This window comes from Solanum stenotomum, unplaced genomic scaffold, assembly GCF_019186545.1.
Source record: "Solanum stenotomum isolate F172 unplaced genomic scaffold, ASM1918654v1 scaffold11127, whole genome shotgun sequence".
In the NCBI taxonomy this organism is placed as follows: Eukaryota; Viridiplantae; Streptophyta; class Magnoliopsida; order Solanales; family Solanaceae; genus Solanum; species Solanum stenotomum.
Genome location: NW_026021407.1, coordinates 463,159 through 478,452, shown reverse-complemented (window position 1 = coordinate 478,452; position 15,294 = coordinate 463,159). Strand labels below are relative to the sequence as shown.

Genomic DNA, 15,294 nt, shown 5'->3' with positions numbered 1-15,294 from the left:
TAAAAGAAATAAAATTACGTAGAAATCAAGATGTGATAATATGCATTGTGTATTAAAAAAATATTTTTATCTAACTATACAATGTAATTTTTTAATAAAGAGATATCGATTGACATCACTCAATAATTATATGTGTTTCTGTCACGTGGGCACGCATACACACATATATAAATTTTATAGTGTTAAGAGCTAACTAAATTATATCCTTATTCTTTTCCAAATTACAAAAATCTCTGAAATTTATAGGATCTCGGATACATCAGAAAACATGTGAGTACATAGCTCACAAATTGAAAATGATACATTAGAGGGATGTATCCGAAAGGGGATAGGAATGTATCCGAGAGGGGATAGGAATGTATACGAGAAGGGATTTATAATTTTTTTAACTGGTAGAAAATCTTAGAGATTATAATAAAATAAGATATTTATTTATGTAATTTTTTCAGATAATTAATCTTAGCTTGTAATTCAACTATACTTATTTTTTAAACCTATCCAAAAACAAAGATCCAAGCAATTTCTTGCATGGTAAGTAGTGATAATTTTAGAACACATATTAATTGATTGAATTCCTGACCAGCTATTATTTTTAGTATATATTTAAATAATAATACAAAGTTTAATTTATTATTCAATAATATCTTAAATCAATTACAAATATAAACATCCTTTTTGAATAGCAATACCTGTCTTTATCTGCACTGCACAAAATATTCATATCCATGGCCGACGATATAACTTGTTATCCTTGAAGAACTATTTATAATTAATCCATAGACCAAATATAATATCATCATTATATTTACAAGTGGTATTAATGAATGATTTAGTTCCACCATAAAAAAATTAAAATAAAGACAACCTGATAAATTAAATTTTTGTTATGTGTAACGTCTGGAAAAAAAATCAAATTATTATATACAGTTTTACATGATATTAATTAATGCAAAAGATAATTTTCACAATTGAAATATATGATCTCTAAATTAAATGACAACAATTTTACGAGCCACGTCGAGATTTCATTTGAATATATACTTAGTTAAATTCATTGCATCTATATTACTTCTTGTCTAATCATTTGTTGGTGGCATTATTAATGTCAAAACCATTATAATTTTTTTGTTAAAGAGTAATAAACACACATTGAATCACTTCAATAGAAAACAACAAATTGTTCCGACAAGAAGGAAGCTTCTTTAGCATTATTACTCCCCAATTATTTGGGGGTGATTATATTAACCAATTAAATAATCAAGTGTTCTAGAGTTAGCCAAATAATTTAGTCATATCCCATTATATTTTAATTTGTTCCATCATTCCAATCGTTTGATTTTCTCTCATTTGATTCTTTTTTTTTCAAAGCAAACCAATAATATTTGTTAAACATATTTTATAACTTAATATTCCTTATCATTTTATTACTAATTATATTTATTCATCATATTTCTAAATTGGCAATATTTATTATAAGAATAAAATAAGAATAATTTTATCCCTTTCATATATTTCTGCACCTATACTTGTAGAAGTTTATCGCTAATCAATATTCTAAAATATATGTATATATAGTAATTTCATCTAGAAAAAAAAAAGAAATTTCAAAATGAGCAAACTCCTAAATATCTTTCAAGTGATTATAAAAGCATAAAAAATCTTGTGAGACTAACATCTCAAATTCATAAAACACTCACCTCACGTTTTATGCATTTGACCACTTGACTCATTTCCAAAATGTGTTTACTCTATGGTCTCTCCTATATGTTGTAGTTTATTTTTAAAATTTTAATTTAACTATTTGACAACAATAAGCTATATAATGTACTTGAATACAAAATTCATTGTAGAAAAACAATACATCTGTTAGATACAAAATTCTTACTCTGATACAATATTTATTAAAGAATAACATAGTAGATTTCTCGGATATGAATTTGTACGTACATTTCTCGGATATAAAATTCATACTCGGATACAAAAATTCATTATAGAAGAACAGAATATCGAACCCTGCCCAACACCCTACGAATCATACGATTCGCTATTGTTTTGTTCAGCCGCCGAAGAAGACAATAGTAACGTCTTTCTATTAGTCATTTCTTCTATCGATTTTCCTACATCATCATATTTTCTTTTCTAAGTTAATTGTCATGATACACAACGTTATCATGCCACTTAGACGCTACATGACATAAGGAGGTCTTTTAATACTGGATCGCTAAGAGAATGAAGAAAGACACAAGAGAATTTTTAAGAAGACTTCTATAATATTGCTTGGAAGATTGAAGGGTTTTGCTTGATGAATTTACAAATGAATGCTCATTTATTTGTACTACTAACTTAGGGGCTATTACGTAAATAATAATTATCAAACAAGTCTCTACATGTTTATAAATAAGTTTTTTTCAAGAATACTCTACAACTCTAGAATATTCCATGCAATTTCTAAAATAATACTTAAAACCTATCGATTATTAAAACTAAAATACTATATTATCTTACATACAAGATTACGTAGTAACAACCATTAATAATTTTATAATTTATCCTTTTGCTTCCAGGAAGCATTACTATTTGATATTTTTGGGAATTCAAATGAACATCAACCTGAGATATTAAATTTCTAATAAACAAATAATCATTGGTGAAAGGATAAATAAATTTTAAAAGGCTGAAAAAAGTAGACAAATATTTTAATTTTAACGTTGTAGAAAGTTCAGCCCTACATTTTACTTTACATATATCATTTTAAAGTTCCTAACTTAAATGTATCATTAAAAATTATTAAAATGAAAAATTAAAGGAAGAATGTATCATATTGGACAACATTTCAACTTATCATATATACTTGAAAGGGAAAAATATTACACAAAACTATTCAGTTTGTTTGGGTATTTTTTAAAAATCAGCATACTAGAGTGATGGAGTTCAATTTGAAACTACACTTCCATTTCAATCGTAGTGTCGAGAAACACATCTATTACTTCAAGAAATATATTTACAACTTGCAGTAAACTTGAGAATCTATCCATACTTCATATTGAATATGCACAATTAGTTAACTATGTCTTTGGGATTAAAAGAGGCTTCAATCTAGTCATATTCCTCTATAGGTCATCCATCACAACATCCTTGAAGCCATGTCAAAAGTTTATTAATTTTTATCTTCTTTTGTTGGTTCACTTCTCACATCAAGATACGATAATGTTTGGTCTTTAATTACTTATAATGGCATACCATATTTGAATTTTGTCTTCAAGAGATGGTAGTATCGATCTTTAAGAGATTTTTTTATTGTACCTTAAACAATTCCAGTAGAGAAAACTTGTGTGAATACTCAATTGCCGTGTGTTATTTTATTTGTACTAACAAATACTTATAATAATATCTTTGCAGAACATAATCAACAAAGTTTAAAGCATGTACTCAAAAACAACAAGTAATAACATAAGTATAAATTAATGACTGTAAAAAATATACCAGGATCTGTAACAATAGGATGAAATATAAAGGAAAAAATCGAGCCCACTGAATGCACAATGTCTTCGTAAGAAAATTATTCCCCTCTAGTACCCGAGGTTTAAAGGAATAGATCCCCTCATGATAGACCGATTCTATTCAACAGTGTAATGATAGAAAAATAATGGTGTTAGTGAGCCACTAATCAACAGGAGCAAAGTACACGAATATTTAATTGTGTAGAAGAAGAAGAAGAAGAAAAAGTAGTAGTTCAGAATTTTTCGTTATTTTAAAATGAGAGAAAATCCCTCTATTTATAGACAACAAATGGTAGTGTGAACAAATGCTTATTGTGCCTTATCGGAAAGTTCACAACTCTTTGGAAAAGTTACAATCCTTCGGAAAGGTCACAACCTTTCATAAAAGTCACAATTTTTTCATAAAAGTCGCAACTCTTCATAAAAGTAGCAACTTTTCATAAAAGTCACAACTTTTTATGAAAGTCGCAACGCTTCATATTTCACTCATACCTTTTAAAATCCAACAACGTGTACTTCAAATATCAATTTAAAGTTCTAATAAATGTCATTGACCTTCAATCTATATTGTACCACCCCTAGACAAAAAAATGATTAACTCAAATCACCAAAGGTAAAGTAAAATTATCGAGAAACGGTAGACTAATGCATGCAACAATGCAAGATTACATAGGATTAAGTTTGGCCCAGCATTCATATCTGGCGATCAGTTGCTTAAGTAAGTTCAAAGGAGACTGATATTTATACATATGGAAGATTTGGTGGAGGCTTAATTTGTAAGATGGTTGTGACGGTTATGAAGGTTACTGAAAGGAGGGAAAGGCTAATTTTGAAAATAAATAAATTAAAAGAATTTCATGGTTTGTGGTGATGCACATTGGCGAACATAGGGTTCTTTTATATATTATAACTTTAAACAATTTTATACAATTTCCTATCATTTTTCTCAAATTTAAAAATATTCCCTATTAATTTAAAATATTGGTTAAAAAAATAGAGCACTATGGTCAATAAAATAGTAAAACCTCTTATTTTATCTTGAAGTGTTGGACTTTTTTATATATATCTTTTAAAAATTTCCGTTTGTTATACTATATTCACACTAAAATTCGATTATATTCAAATTTTCATATATTCTCTCCTCTTGGTTAACTTGATTATATTCAAATTTTCATATATTCTCTCCTCTTGATTAACGAAAGAGTATTTACCTCTCTATGCCTAATTTAAAAAAACTTAAATTCAAAATCTCTCAATTAAGAATAAATGAGTAACTCGACACCTGATCTTGACAAACTCAAGTTCAAAATTTCACAACCAAATAAATGAGTTTTTACCGCTCCGGCCACAGTTGGTTAACCGTTCCTAACAACTATAATAAACCCTCCCATGTGAGTTTGCACTTTCAGCCAACTGCCTCTCTCCCTCCTCCTTCTTCTTCTTCCACACAGCCACCCCCAACCCCATTTCTATTCTCTCTCTTCTTCTTTCCAAAATCGAACTGAAGAATTGATTTGGACAAACTATGGACCCGAAGTTCACCGGAAAGCCTATACCCATCCCATTTCTATCGGGTCGGATTGACCTTGACCAGATGCCGGATACTCCGACCCGTATAGCACGTCACCGCCGGGCACAGTCGGAGACTTTCTTCAGGTTCCCTGACTTCGACGATGACATCCTCTTAGACGACGTCGTTGCTGACTTCAACCTTGACATTTCGGCGCCGGCGTTGTCCCCTTCTACTGATACCCACATGCAGCCGGCGAATTCAGCTGACTCGTCTTCAAACGGACCGGGTACTGATCATAAACCTAGACCGTTGAATCACTTCAGGAGTCTTTCCGTTGACGCCGACTTTTTTGATGGTCTGGAGTTTGGTGAAGCTGGAGCTACAACGCCCGCTGCGTCGGAGGAGAAGAAGATGATGGGTTTGGGTTCCGGTTCGAGTTCTCGTCATAGGCATAGCAATTCGATGGATGGTTCTTTTTCTGCTGCGTCGTTTGAGGCTGAGAGCTCTGTTAAGAAAGCTATGGCGCCTGATCGGCTTGCTGAGTTGGCTTTGATTGATCCCAAGAGAGCCAAAAGGTTTGAACTTCTATCAAAGTTTTTTCCTTTTCTCTGTTATAGTGTGAAAAATTTAAGTTCTTTGGAATTATAATTAGCTGACGAAATGTCTCTTCAAAAAAAATTGGGCTTGAGGTTATTTGCTTGGCTAAGAGTTTGACTTTGGAATTATACTTAGCTCTAGTGATTAAGGTTTGAACTTTCATAAAGTTCTGTTTGTTTTTGTTTCAATTTTATATGCAGTTGCCTCAATTGTAGTATGAAATTTTTTGGGCTTGAGGGTTTCTTTCTTTGGTTAAGAGTTTTTTACTTTGGAGTTATACTTAGGTCTAATGCTTTAGAGGAAATCTCTCTTCGAATTATTGGGCATTTTGGAAATCCTTGGCCTCTTGGGCACATGAAGCAAAATAGATGGTTGCTATATTTCTTGGTTTTGAAGTGATTTGCTTGTCCCTGGGAATGCCAAAATTGTCTATGTTTTTACCTGTAAAGAGCATGTTTGACTTGGTATAATGGAGTTGTCAAGTGTGAATTTGGTGAAATTATATGAGTTACATATTCTCACACTCAAATGGATGAAAGAGAAGAAAAGGATATGATTTGAGAAAAAGATATTGGTGATCATTTGCAACAGGTCTCTTGGGGAAGTGAAATAAGTTTCCACTTCATTATATGTAAATGGTCAGGATATTTAAAATAGGGGATTAGTCTTTATAAGTAATGTTTTTATATTGGGAAAAACGAAGTAGGGATTGAGAGGGAGGGAGGGGGGACTAAACTACTTAAAAGCAGTGCAGAGGCTCCTAGCAGAGAAACCGGATTACTGAGTTAATGAAAAAATATTATTGTACCTTGTATGCTCATTTAAGATGAAAGAGAATGCAGTGCTACTATGATGTATTCTTTAATGAAGTGGTATTACCTGACTGGTAAGAGATGAGAAGATTTCAAAACTATAGGTTACTGACGACTTCTCAATGTCAATTTTAGTAATCTGAATTTTTTGCACAAAAGGTTATAGCGTGTGACGTGTCACTGTTACATAGCATGGCTTCCATGTTTTCAATTTTTCCTTAAAATACTAAGTCCCCTTATAGATAGCAGTTCTAGCATTAAACTTTGTGTATGCTTTTGTAGAAATTCATCTTTGTTTCTGCATTATTACAGGATTCTTGCAAACAGACAATCTGCTGCACGTTCGAAGGAGCGGAAAATTCGTTATACTAGTGAACTGGAGAGAAAGGTGCAGACACTGCAGAGTGAAGCTACTACTCTGACTGCGCAAATCACGGTTCTGCAGGTACAAAATAGGGAGACTGTATTCTTAAAAGCTATTACAGTACTCTTCTTTGTTTTCTTAATAGGCAAAATGACTATATGCATCACTCTTCATGGTTATCAAATTCTGTTGTATAAAGTTACCTTGAAAATTCAATAGCTTCTCATGTTTTCATAGAATAAGCAATGAGTATATCCAATATATATATATATATATATTTGGTTATGAGATTTTGTTATATGAATTAACCCTAGAGATTCAATAGCCTTTTGTGTTCAGATATGTGATTGCATGTGTGTGAGTCAGAGTCGTAACATCTTCAAATCAAAATGGCTCTCTGCTTTGTATGATTTTTTGACTTAACTTGAATTATCTTAATTCATTCATTGCCCGATAATGAATTAGGATGTTATGATTTTATATTCTTATGAGATTTTAGTTGGGCTCAAAGAATGAACTACATGGTTTTCTTATTCTGGCGAACTTGTTGCATTAAGAATTTTGGTAGGATGATTTTCTAATAGATGTCTTTATAAAGATTCTGTCTGTATTTCTTGCTAAGTTACTCGGACTCTTCACTTTTGGTGCCGCACCCGTGTCAACACGACATGGGTGTGGCCGTGTGGGTGTGGATGTGGGATCCATGTCCGATATGGTCAACTGATTTTGGGTACGTTGACCAAAATTGATGGAGAAAGTCTGATAGTTTTAATGATTTCTATAATCAATAGTACACAAGCTAAGGTGAAATTGAAGAAAATGGAATACCTTTTATATAGAAATTTATATGTCACTCATTGTCCTTTAATCTCTTTCCAAGATTCTCCTCAAGTTCTCCACATAATATCTCATAATTTAGGTTTTATAACTCTATTTTTAGATATTTTAATTATATTTAGGCAAATCCCCGCACCCATATCCATACATGGATCCATATCCCGAATCTTAAAAATTAGATCATGAAAGATCCAACCTCTAGATCCGTACCTGTATCAGACACCCGCACCCGAGTCCGAGCAACTTAGATTTCTTGTACTTTTTACCTAATTGTGAGGGCTGAGGAAGAGAAACAAGCTCTCGTCCATTTTGTAATTGAAGATCAGAGGTTATGAATGCCGAAATTGATGACAAAAATTAGAGGCTCTATTTGCTATTCTCAGTATGTTCTATAGATTAGGATCATTTCTTCAGTTGATCAAAAGGAACAGAGGGATAGAAATGTTTTTGCCTACAAGTCACATCATTGGATATGTATAAGATCATATCTTTAGGTTATTTTTTGGGAGCTTTTGAAATAAGATCCAAGCATAGTTTGTAAACTGATCGCAGCATGTGATTAAACAAGTTGGCAACAGTGTTGGTAACTTGAGCTGAGATCTTAGTTGACTTTATGTGTAGTTGATCCAATGTTACCTGGATGGTTATGTTTGAATCATAAAATGTTTAGCTTTCGGAAATCGAAACAGGTTACTTCCCTCTTAAAGTAAAACTGAACTTTGTCATTGAAGAAGCTTGAAAGTTAAGTGCTCTTTTGGATAAAAACACCCCACTACTCGACTAGCACTAAATTACAATCATAGCATCAACAGAAATAAATCTTTGTTTTTCCCCTTTTTTAGGGTTGTCTTTCAGCTAAGTGCCTATCGGGAAAAGTAGATTAAAAAATTGAAAAAGTGCTATGTTTATGATCTTGTCTTTTACTCAAATTATGGCTTTATGGGGATGAGAAAGTAGCTTTTGTGAAGGATTATCATTGAGGTTCAGAAATTGGAGAATTGATGAAGAGCAGTCTAGGGGGTGCTGCAGCCAAGAAGGAGGGGGGCATCACAAAGCTAGAGATGGGTTTTTTAGGACTTGAGGAACGCCGGTGCTGGCAATGGGTGAGGGAGTTAGTGGTGCATGAGGAGGAGAGGGGATTAGCATTATGAAGGTGAAGTAGGTTTGCCTTCAGGAGGAGGATCAGGGTTGCAAATATTAGCAAAGAGGGTAGCTAGGGAAGGGGGAGGAATCCCAATGATTGGGTAGGAGTGTGTTTGTGTTGATCTTTAAATGGTTTTCAACATGTGGTTAGATGAAGGAAAATACATTTAAGTACCAATATACTGGTCAAGCAATTGATCGTTCATCTTACTAATGAGAAGACCATGATGAAGAATCAAGAATCCTACTGTTGGCGACCTAAGAAGTAAAAGGGGCAAAATTTGGCTGACCAATTTGGTGAAGAACTTCAAACTGAGGAAAGAAATGTGTGCTCAATAACAAAGTGACTTTGAAAGAAATGTTGGCGGATGATCAAAATATTCAATGCAGCCGGATGGTTATTATAAAACAGTGAAGCAACCTTTGACTTTCAGTAACTGAGGTTTCGTTATTTCCTGCTTGCTGAAAATTAACCCTTTTGTCATCAAAGAAGTTAGAATTAGGGCTGTTATTGGGGTAACTTGTACCCATCTACCACTAAACTGTTATGACTACATTGACAGCAATAATTTCATTTTCTTCACATTATTTTTTTATTTATTTAGGATTCTGTTTGATTGAGTGAGTACTATGTACCATGTTTCTGCCCTCTTTTGCAAGTAATGTGGAATGCTTAGGCCTAAAAATGGTAATGGGGAACTGGAGAAGAGAGAGATGGTGCCATTGCTAGTTACATATGGAGGGTGCTGTTGCTGGCACTGGAGGAGGGAGCTAGTGGTTGGGAGGTGAATATTGGAAAAAGTGAGATAGTGTTATCCCGTGAAGGTTTGAATGCATAGAATCAGGGAAAGGGGTTGTGCAAGCATTAGTAAGATGGAGGGGAGGAAAATACAGGAAAGCAGGCTTTTCTAAGCTGTTGCATTCTCTTTGGTGCTAATTATGGAAAGCATAACTTTTCTTAGGATACAGGAAAATTTTCAGTCAAAGCTTTTCTTTTCCACCCTCTAGCTGGTCAGGCAATTAGGCTTTTTCAAGCTGTTGCGCTTCTCTTTGATGCTAAATAATGTTCTTTTTATGGAGGAATAGTCATCATCAATTAACAGGTTCTTATTCTTAACTTGTTTTCTAGCATCATTTAAATATCCGAGTATGGTATCTTGCTAGCTAGCAATAAATTTTTTTGTAGAATCTACGTTATTTTCGTTGCTCTGATTGTAAAATTATTATTTTTTAACTTCAACTTTTGGTTGAAAAGTCACCTTTATGCTACTTCTTCGCTCCTTTTGTCATCATTGAGTATGGATCTGTCTGCCACAAAATCATGCATATGCACTTGTGTGGAGGTCTGCCATTCTTGTTTTTCCATGATGCTCCTTGCCCTTTTTGTTTTCCTTTTTAAAAAGAATTACTTTGGTCGACAGTTGAACTTTTTTCCCTTATTCTCATTAATTTTGGTGGGTAACATACATTAGGACGATCCATTTATTCACGAGTCATATATACTGTGCGTGCAAAATCACAGTTTCAACTTGTGGACATTTCTGTAGACATATATCGACTGTATTGTATTTATGTGGTGCTGGATGGAATATTACCACTGCAGATTGCTAACACTGCTTTCAAGAACCATAATAACAATTAACATATCCTTAATCATTTACATGCCATTTCTGTATGATGATGCAGAGAGACAATAGTGGATTGACTACTGAGAACAAAGAACTCAAACTACGGCTGCAAGCTTTGGAACAACAAGCCCATCTTAGAGACGGTATGTCTTATAATAACTTAATAAGTAGTATAATTTTCACTGCTATCTATTGTATTGACATATGTGTGTGAATAATTTCCAGCTCTGAATGAAGCTTTACGAGAAGAACTGCAGCATCTAAAGATAACAGCTGGTCAAATGTCAGCTGCAAATGGAAGCAGGGGGGCGCGTCCACATTTCCCTCCCCAACCGCAGTCATTTGTCCAATGTGGTAATCACCATACTCAACAACAGCAGCCGCACATGCCTCAGTCTACGACAAGTACCCAGAATATCGGTGGGCAGACCCAACCTAGCTTCATGAACTTTAACAACAGGGGTTGAAAATGTCAAAGAAAGGCAACATGTTACTAATGAGTAATTAGCATAGAGCCTTGTATATATTGATAATGATATGTAATGAATAGTGTTACAGGCTATGGAGTGTATACTGGTCAGATCACTTTGTACCATTATCAAAATACTAGTTACATGGGATATACTTGTACTTGTTTTATAAACATCAGTTAGATATTGTTCAACATCTTTTATGTATTTTACTATAGAGTTTGAAAATAATACTTTGCTGATGAAATTTGAAAAGATTCTTCTATTGTTCTTGAATACTTTATCTTAGATTATGGAAATAAAATTTGCATTTATTTCCACAATTGGATTTATTTATGGTGGATTCATTAACTGACAAAGCCTCATAGTAGTTGATAGATTGGATTCTTAAATGATTTCTATTGAACATGATTAGATTTAGAGTAGAGATGCGTGATCTAACTCGTCTGAAGTATGGTCACAATTCACAGTAAAACTCGGGATGAATGTAGCTTCTCTTCTGAAGCGTCTTAGTCTGTAGTTGCTAAATTGTGCATTCAGCTAAGGAGCACACTAGCTAGATGGAGTCTCTATTCGAAATGAAAAAAAAAAAAAAGGACTCTAGGGATTACCTCTATGGGTCCGCTCCCTTGTATTTGTGGCAGTTGGACGGTCAACATGTTTGTTATATCTCTTGTTGTTTGTGATTTTGGAAGGATGTCAATTTTATAGGATATTTACATAATAGAGTCATCAACTAACATCTAAAACCACATAACAAGAAACAAGAGAAGAACTTGACTATGAAACAAGAAGTTAAAAGTTTAATCTATCATCAACGGTTGAGGTGAGATATGGACTCTTCATTCTTAATTAAAGGTTTCAATTTGCATCTTAAGAATGAAATGGTCTTGATGGGAATCCCAAAATGAACACCACACCATGTAGATAACTGAGAAAAAAAATTTTCAAATCTACAATGTGAAATAGATATGAAACTATTTTGACATTATTAGGAAGAAGATGCCATATATTCATAGGCATTAATAGCCATGATTTCAACGCCAAAAAATCCATTGTTGCAATGATTCAAAGATTAATTAATTAATCACTTCCAACTGTTAAGTTGCCTGTCAATTGTCAAGACAATAAATGTTTACACCAACTAAGTTAAACTTTGGCATATAGTTTAGTTCCAAAAATGAAAAACAATAAGTGGCCTTATTAGACTAACAGAAAACTTTTAAAATCTACGAATCAGCCAAGGTAATTAAGGATTAATTAATAACACCCCACATCCACATGACAAGCAGCTGTGATTAGACAAGAATGTTGACACCAACTAAGCTAAACTTGGCTTAATTCCAATAGGAAAGTGAAATTGTCTTGTCAAGATGTAGGTAGCATTGCAGAAAATTAGATAGAATGGTGAAACCAATTTTTCCGTGTTTGGTTGGTCAAATTTTTTGAAAAATATGTTTTTTAGGAAAATAAATTCTTTAAAATGAAAAAAATAACTTCCTAATGGAGTTGAGGAAATAGGGAAAACAAATTTCATAAGTACCATACCACGCTTATTGTCTCCTCTCCGTCCTCCAACACACTCCACCCTACCCCATTCCCATAGTGTTTGAATAGATTAAACACAAATATTTGTGGTTTTAAATGAGAAATTTAAAGTTAAATTGTTACTTACTAAATATAGAAAAGAGTTAATTCTTTTGAGACTGACTAACGAGGAAAAGGAAAGAATCTCACATAAATTTGGATGGAGGGAGTATTATTATATTCAATGGGGTCAATTTGTCTTATCCCATTCATCTTGTACAAATTAATCAACAACAAACAAGGAATTATTTTTAATACTAAGCTGTTCACAGAACATTCTTGAGATCATCAGTACAATATCACATATAAACTCATCAAATTTTGCAGATTTAACACAATCAAGAATGGAGTTAATCATGCTTATTGTAATGTTGTTAGTGTTGGTTTTAGTAGTTTTACTAGTCCTATTAAGAACAAATAAGGCTTCTCCAAAAGAAATGGAAGCAATTCCAGGTACCTTAGGATGGCCTATTATTGGAGAAAGTCTCTCTTTCATATCCGAATTTTCGAGCCCTGCTGGTATATACAGCTTCATCAATAAGAGACAGCAACTGTGAGTACATCATAATATAGCACGTCGAAAATTGTTCAAATTTTTCTCCAGGGGCAATTCTGAATATGTGCTATGTTTTAGAGAGGTTATAAAGTGGTTCAGCAAGATAATGCTTGCTATATATAAGCTTTAGAGATTGATCTAACATTGTCATTCCCTTCAGAAAACTGTTCAACACGCTATCTTTACATCACTTCGCGAAGAAAATTCTCTGTTATCTAAATTCTGACCTCAATTTTATGACTTGTGTTATGGTTTTGCTTATTAGGTATGGGAAGGTGTTTAAGAGTTATGTATTGGGAAGGTATACGGTATTCATGACCGGAAGAGAAGCAAGCAAGATCTTGTTGACAGGTAAAGATGGGATAGTGAGCTTAAACCTTTTCTACACAGGACAGCAAGTACTTGGACCTACTAGCTTGCTCCAACAGACGGGAGAGGCGCACAAGAGACTCCGAAGACTAATTGCTGAACCACTTTCTGTTGATGGTTTAAAGAAGTATTTTCAGTTTATCAACAGTTTAGCTATTGAAACATTGGATCAGTGGTCTGGAAGAAAAATTTTGGTTCTTGAAGAAACTTCCACAGTTGAGTCTTCTGATCATTTTTTCCTAGAGTTTGGTCTAAAGGAGGCATTTTTGAACCTTTCAGATTATGTTTTTTTGCAGTTTACACTGAAGGTTATAGGCAACATGATAATGAGTTTAGAGCCAACTGGTGAGGAGCAAGAGAAATTTCGAACCAATTTCAAGATTATTTCTGGCTCTTTTGCTTCTTTACCCTTTAAAGTCCCGGGAACTGCCTTTTATCGTGGCATTCAGGTAACAAATTGTCGATATTCTATGCAAAATATGATGAATGGACAGCTTAAAAGAGATGACTATCTGTAAACTACAGGCTCGTGATCGAATGTATGCTATGTTAGACTCGATAATTGACCAACGGAGGAGTGGGGAAACCATAAAACAAGATTTCTTGCAATCCCTGGTGAAGAAGCATGGCAAAGATGCACCAGAAGGAGATGATGACGACAAACTCACAGATAAACAACTTAAGGATAACATATTGACACTTCTAGTTGCAGGCCACGATACTACAACTGCTGCTTTAACATGGCTCCTCAAATTTCTTCAAGAAAATCCTGCTGTATTGGAACGACTAAGAGTAATTCTTATTCGAACCTAACAGAGAAAAGGAGCAACCTTTAACTGCTGACATTAGTTTATAACTTAGAATCTTTTATTTACAGGAGGAGCATAGAGAAATCCAAGCTCGAAAACAAGGCACATTAGATCTCACCTGGTCTGAAGTCAACAATATGCCTTACACCGCCAAAGTGAGCTTGCATACTAGTCATAAATTCAGCTCTGAAATTCAAAAGTAACCAATTTTTTGTTGATATTTCAATGTTCAGGTAATCAGTGAAACACTTCGAATGGCCACAATCCTTCCGTGGTTTTCAAGAAAAGCAGCACAAGATTTTGAGATAGAGGGTAACTGACAGATTTCTCGATATCTAGACTTTGTATGATCTAAAATGACTCTTTAAAACCATGTTCAGGGTGCAAAATCAAGAAGGGATGGTCACTTAACTTGGATGTAGTGTCTATCCACCACGACCCCAAGATTTTTCCTAATCCTGAGAAGTTTGATCCTTCTAGATTTGATGTAAGTTCTCCAACATACATAAGCAGGCTCCTTCTAATCAACACCACTGAGATTTTCATAACAAAGAAAATTGTTGGATTCTGTACAGGATCCTCTAAAACCTTTCAGCTTCCTTGGATTTGGAAGCGGACCACGCATGTGTCCTGGAATCAACTTAGCCAAACTGGAAATTTCTGTCTTTCTTCATCATCTTGTCTGCAGATACAAGTAAGGAGAATAAACAAGAAACAGTCTTTTTGAAAAAATAAAATAATTCTAATTTCCTGTGGGCAGTTGCATTACTGACTTGAAAATTTGTTTTCCTTGTAGATGGACACCGTTAGACACAGATGACTCCGTCCAGCCAACACTTGTTAGGATGCTGAAGAACAAGTATCCCGTCATGGTTGAGACACTTTAGATAATGTCTTTTACACTAAAGCATTTTCAGATTTGTAGGAGAATGTAAAATAGCACAAATAAGGAAAAGTAACCATGGTGTTGAAGTTGTTCCCAAAGATCCAGAGTTATATTGAAATATAAAGTATGGAACTCTTTGATGATGATTAAATATTTGCAGTCTCCAACAAAGTGATATATCTTTACGTTCAAAGCAAGTACTTGCTGAAATGTTTGTTTATCC

At 33.8% G+C, this 15,294-nt stretch overlaps 2 protein-coding genes and 1 long non-coding RNA gene across 4 annotated transcripts; 2 read left to right on the top strand and 1 right to left on the bottom strand.

The window, feature by feature from the left end:
- Positions 1 to 4,907: 4,907 nt before the first annotated feature.
- LOC125849842 (transcription factor VIP1-like) lies at positions 4,908 to 11,111 on the top strand. The gene is made up of 4 exons (XM_049529810.1): positions 4,908 to 5,588; positions 6,735 to 6,867; positions 10,453 to 10,537; positions 10,620 to 11,111. The coding sequence occupies exons 1-4, from the start codon at positions 5,026 to 5,028 to the stop codon at positions 10,859 to 10,861; spliced, it is 1,023 nt and encodes a 340-aa protein (XP_049385767.1). The 5' UTR covers positions 4,908 to 5,025; the 3' UTR covers positions 10,862 to 11,111.
- On the bottom strand, positions 10,509 to 14,373 carry LOC125849844 (uncharacterized). The gene is made up of 2 exons (XR_007444714.1): positions 14,304 to 14,373; positions 10,509 to 10,842 (listed from the first exon to the last, which is right to left on the bottom strand). It is a non-coding gene; the product is annotated as an uncharacterized LOC125849844 (long non-coding RNA).
- LOC125849840 (abscisic acid 8'-hydroxylase 3-like) lies at positions 12,447 to 15,087 on the top strand. 2 transcript variants are annotated; one of them, XM_049529809.1, is made up of 9 exons: positions 12,449 to 13,004; positions 13,273 to 13,591; positions 13,673 to 13,825; positions 13,902 to 14,168; positions 14,254 to 14,340; positions 14,419 to 14,497; positions 14,566 to 14,672; positions 14,761 to 14,879; positions 14,982 to 15,087. In XM_049529809.1, exons 1-9 carry the CDS (start codon positions 12,796 to 12,798, stop codon positions 15,070 to 15,072), a joined length of 1,431 nt encoding a protein of 476 aa, XP_049385766.1. In that variant the 5' UTR covers positions 12,449 to 12,795; the 3' UTR covers positions 15,073 to 15,087. The 2 variants fall into 2 exon arrangements, with proteins under 2 accessions (XP_049385765.1, XP_049385766.1); XM_049529808.1 differs by having other exon boundaries at positions 12,447 to 13,004; positions 13,273 to 13,825.
- The last annotated feature ends 207 nt before the right edge of the window (positions 15,088 to 15,294 follow it).

What these genes read in the sequence shown, in the direction of transcription:
- LOC125849840 (XM_049529808.1), top strand. Translation starts at nt 12,796, where the DNA reads ATGGAGTTAATCATGCTTATTGTAATGTTGTTAGTGTTGGTTTTAGTA. An exon ending in CTGTATTGGAACGACTAAGA is followed by an intron (nt 14,169 to 14,253) that starts GTAATTCTTATT and finishes TTTTATTTACAG; the next exon opens with GAGGAGCATAGAGAAATCCA. An exon ending in TTGATCCTTCTAGATTTGAT is followed by an intron (nt 14,673 to 14,760) that starts GTAAGTTCTCCA and finishes GATTCTGTACAG; the next exon opens with GATCCTCTAAAACCTTTCAG.
- LOC125849842 (XM_049529810.1), top strand. Translation starts at nt 5,026, where the DNA reads ATGGACCCGAAGTTCACCGGAAAGCCTATACCCATCCCATTTCTATCG. An exon ending in GATCCCAAGAGAGCCAAAAG is followed by an intron (nt 5,589 to 6,734) that starts GTTTGAACTTCT and finishes GCATTATTACAG; the next exon opens with GATTCTTGCAAACAGACAAT. An exon ending in CGCAAATCACGGTTCTGCAG is followed by an intron (nt 6,868 to 10,452) that starts GTACAAAATAGG and finishes ATGATGATGCAG; the next exon opens with AGAGACAATAGTGGATTGAC.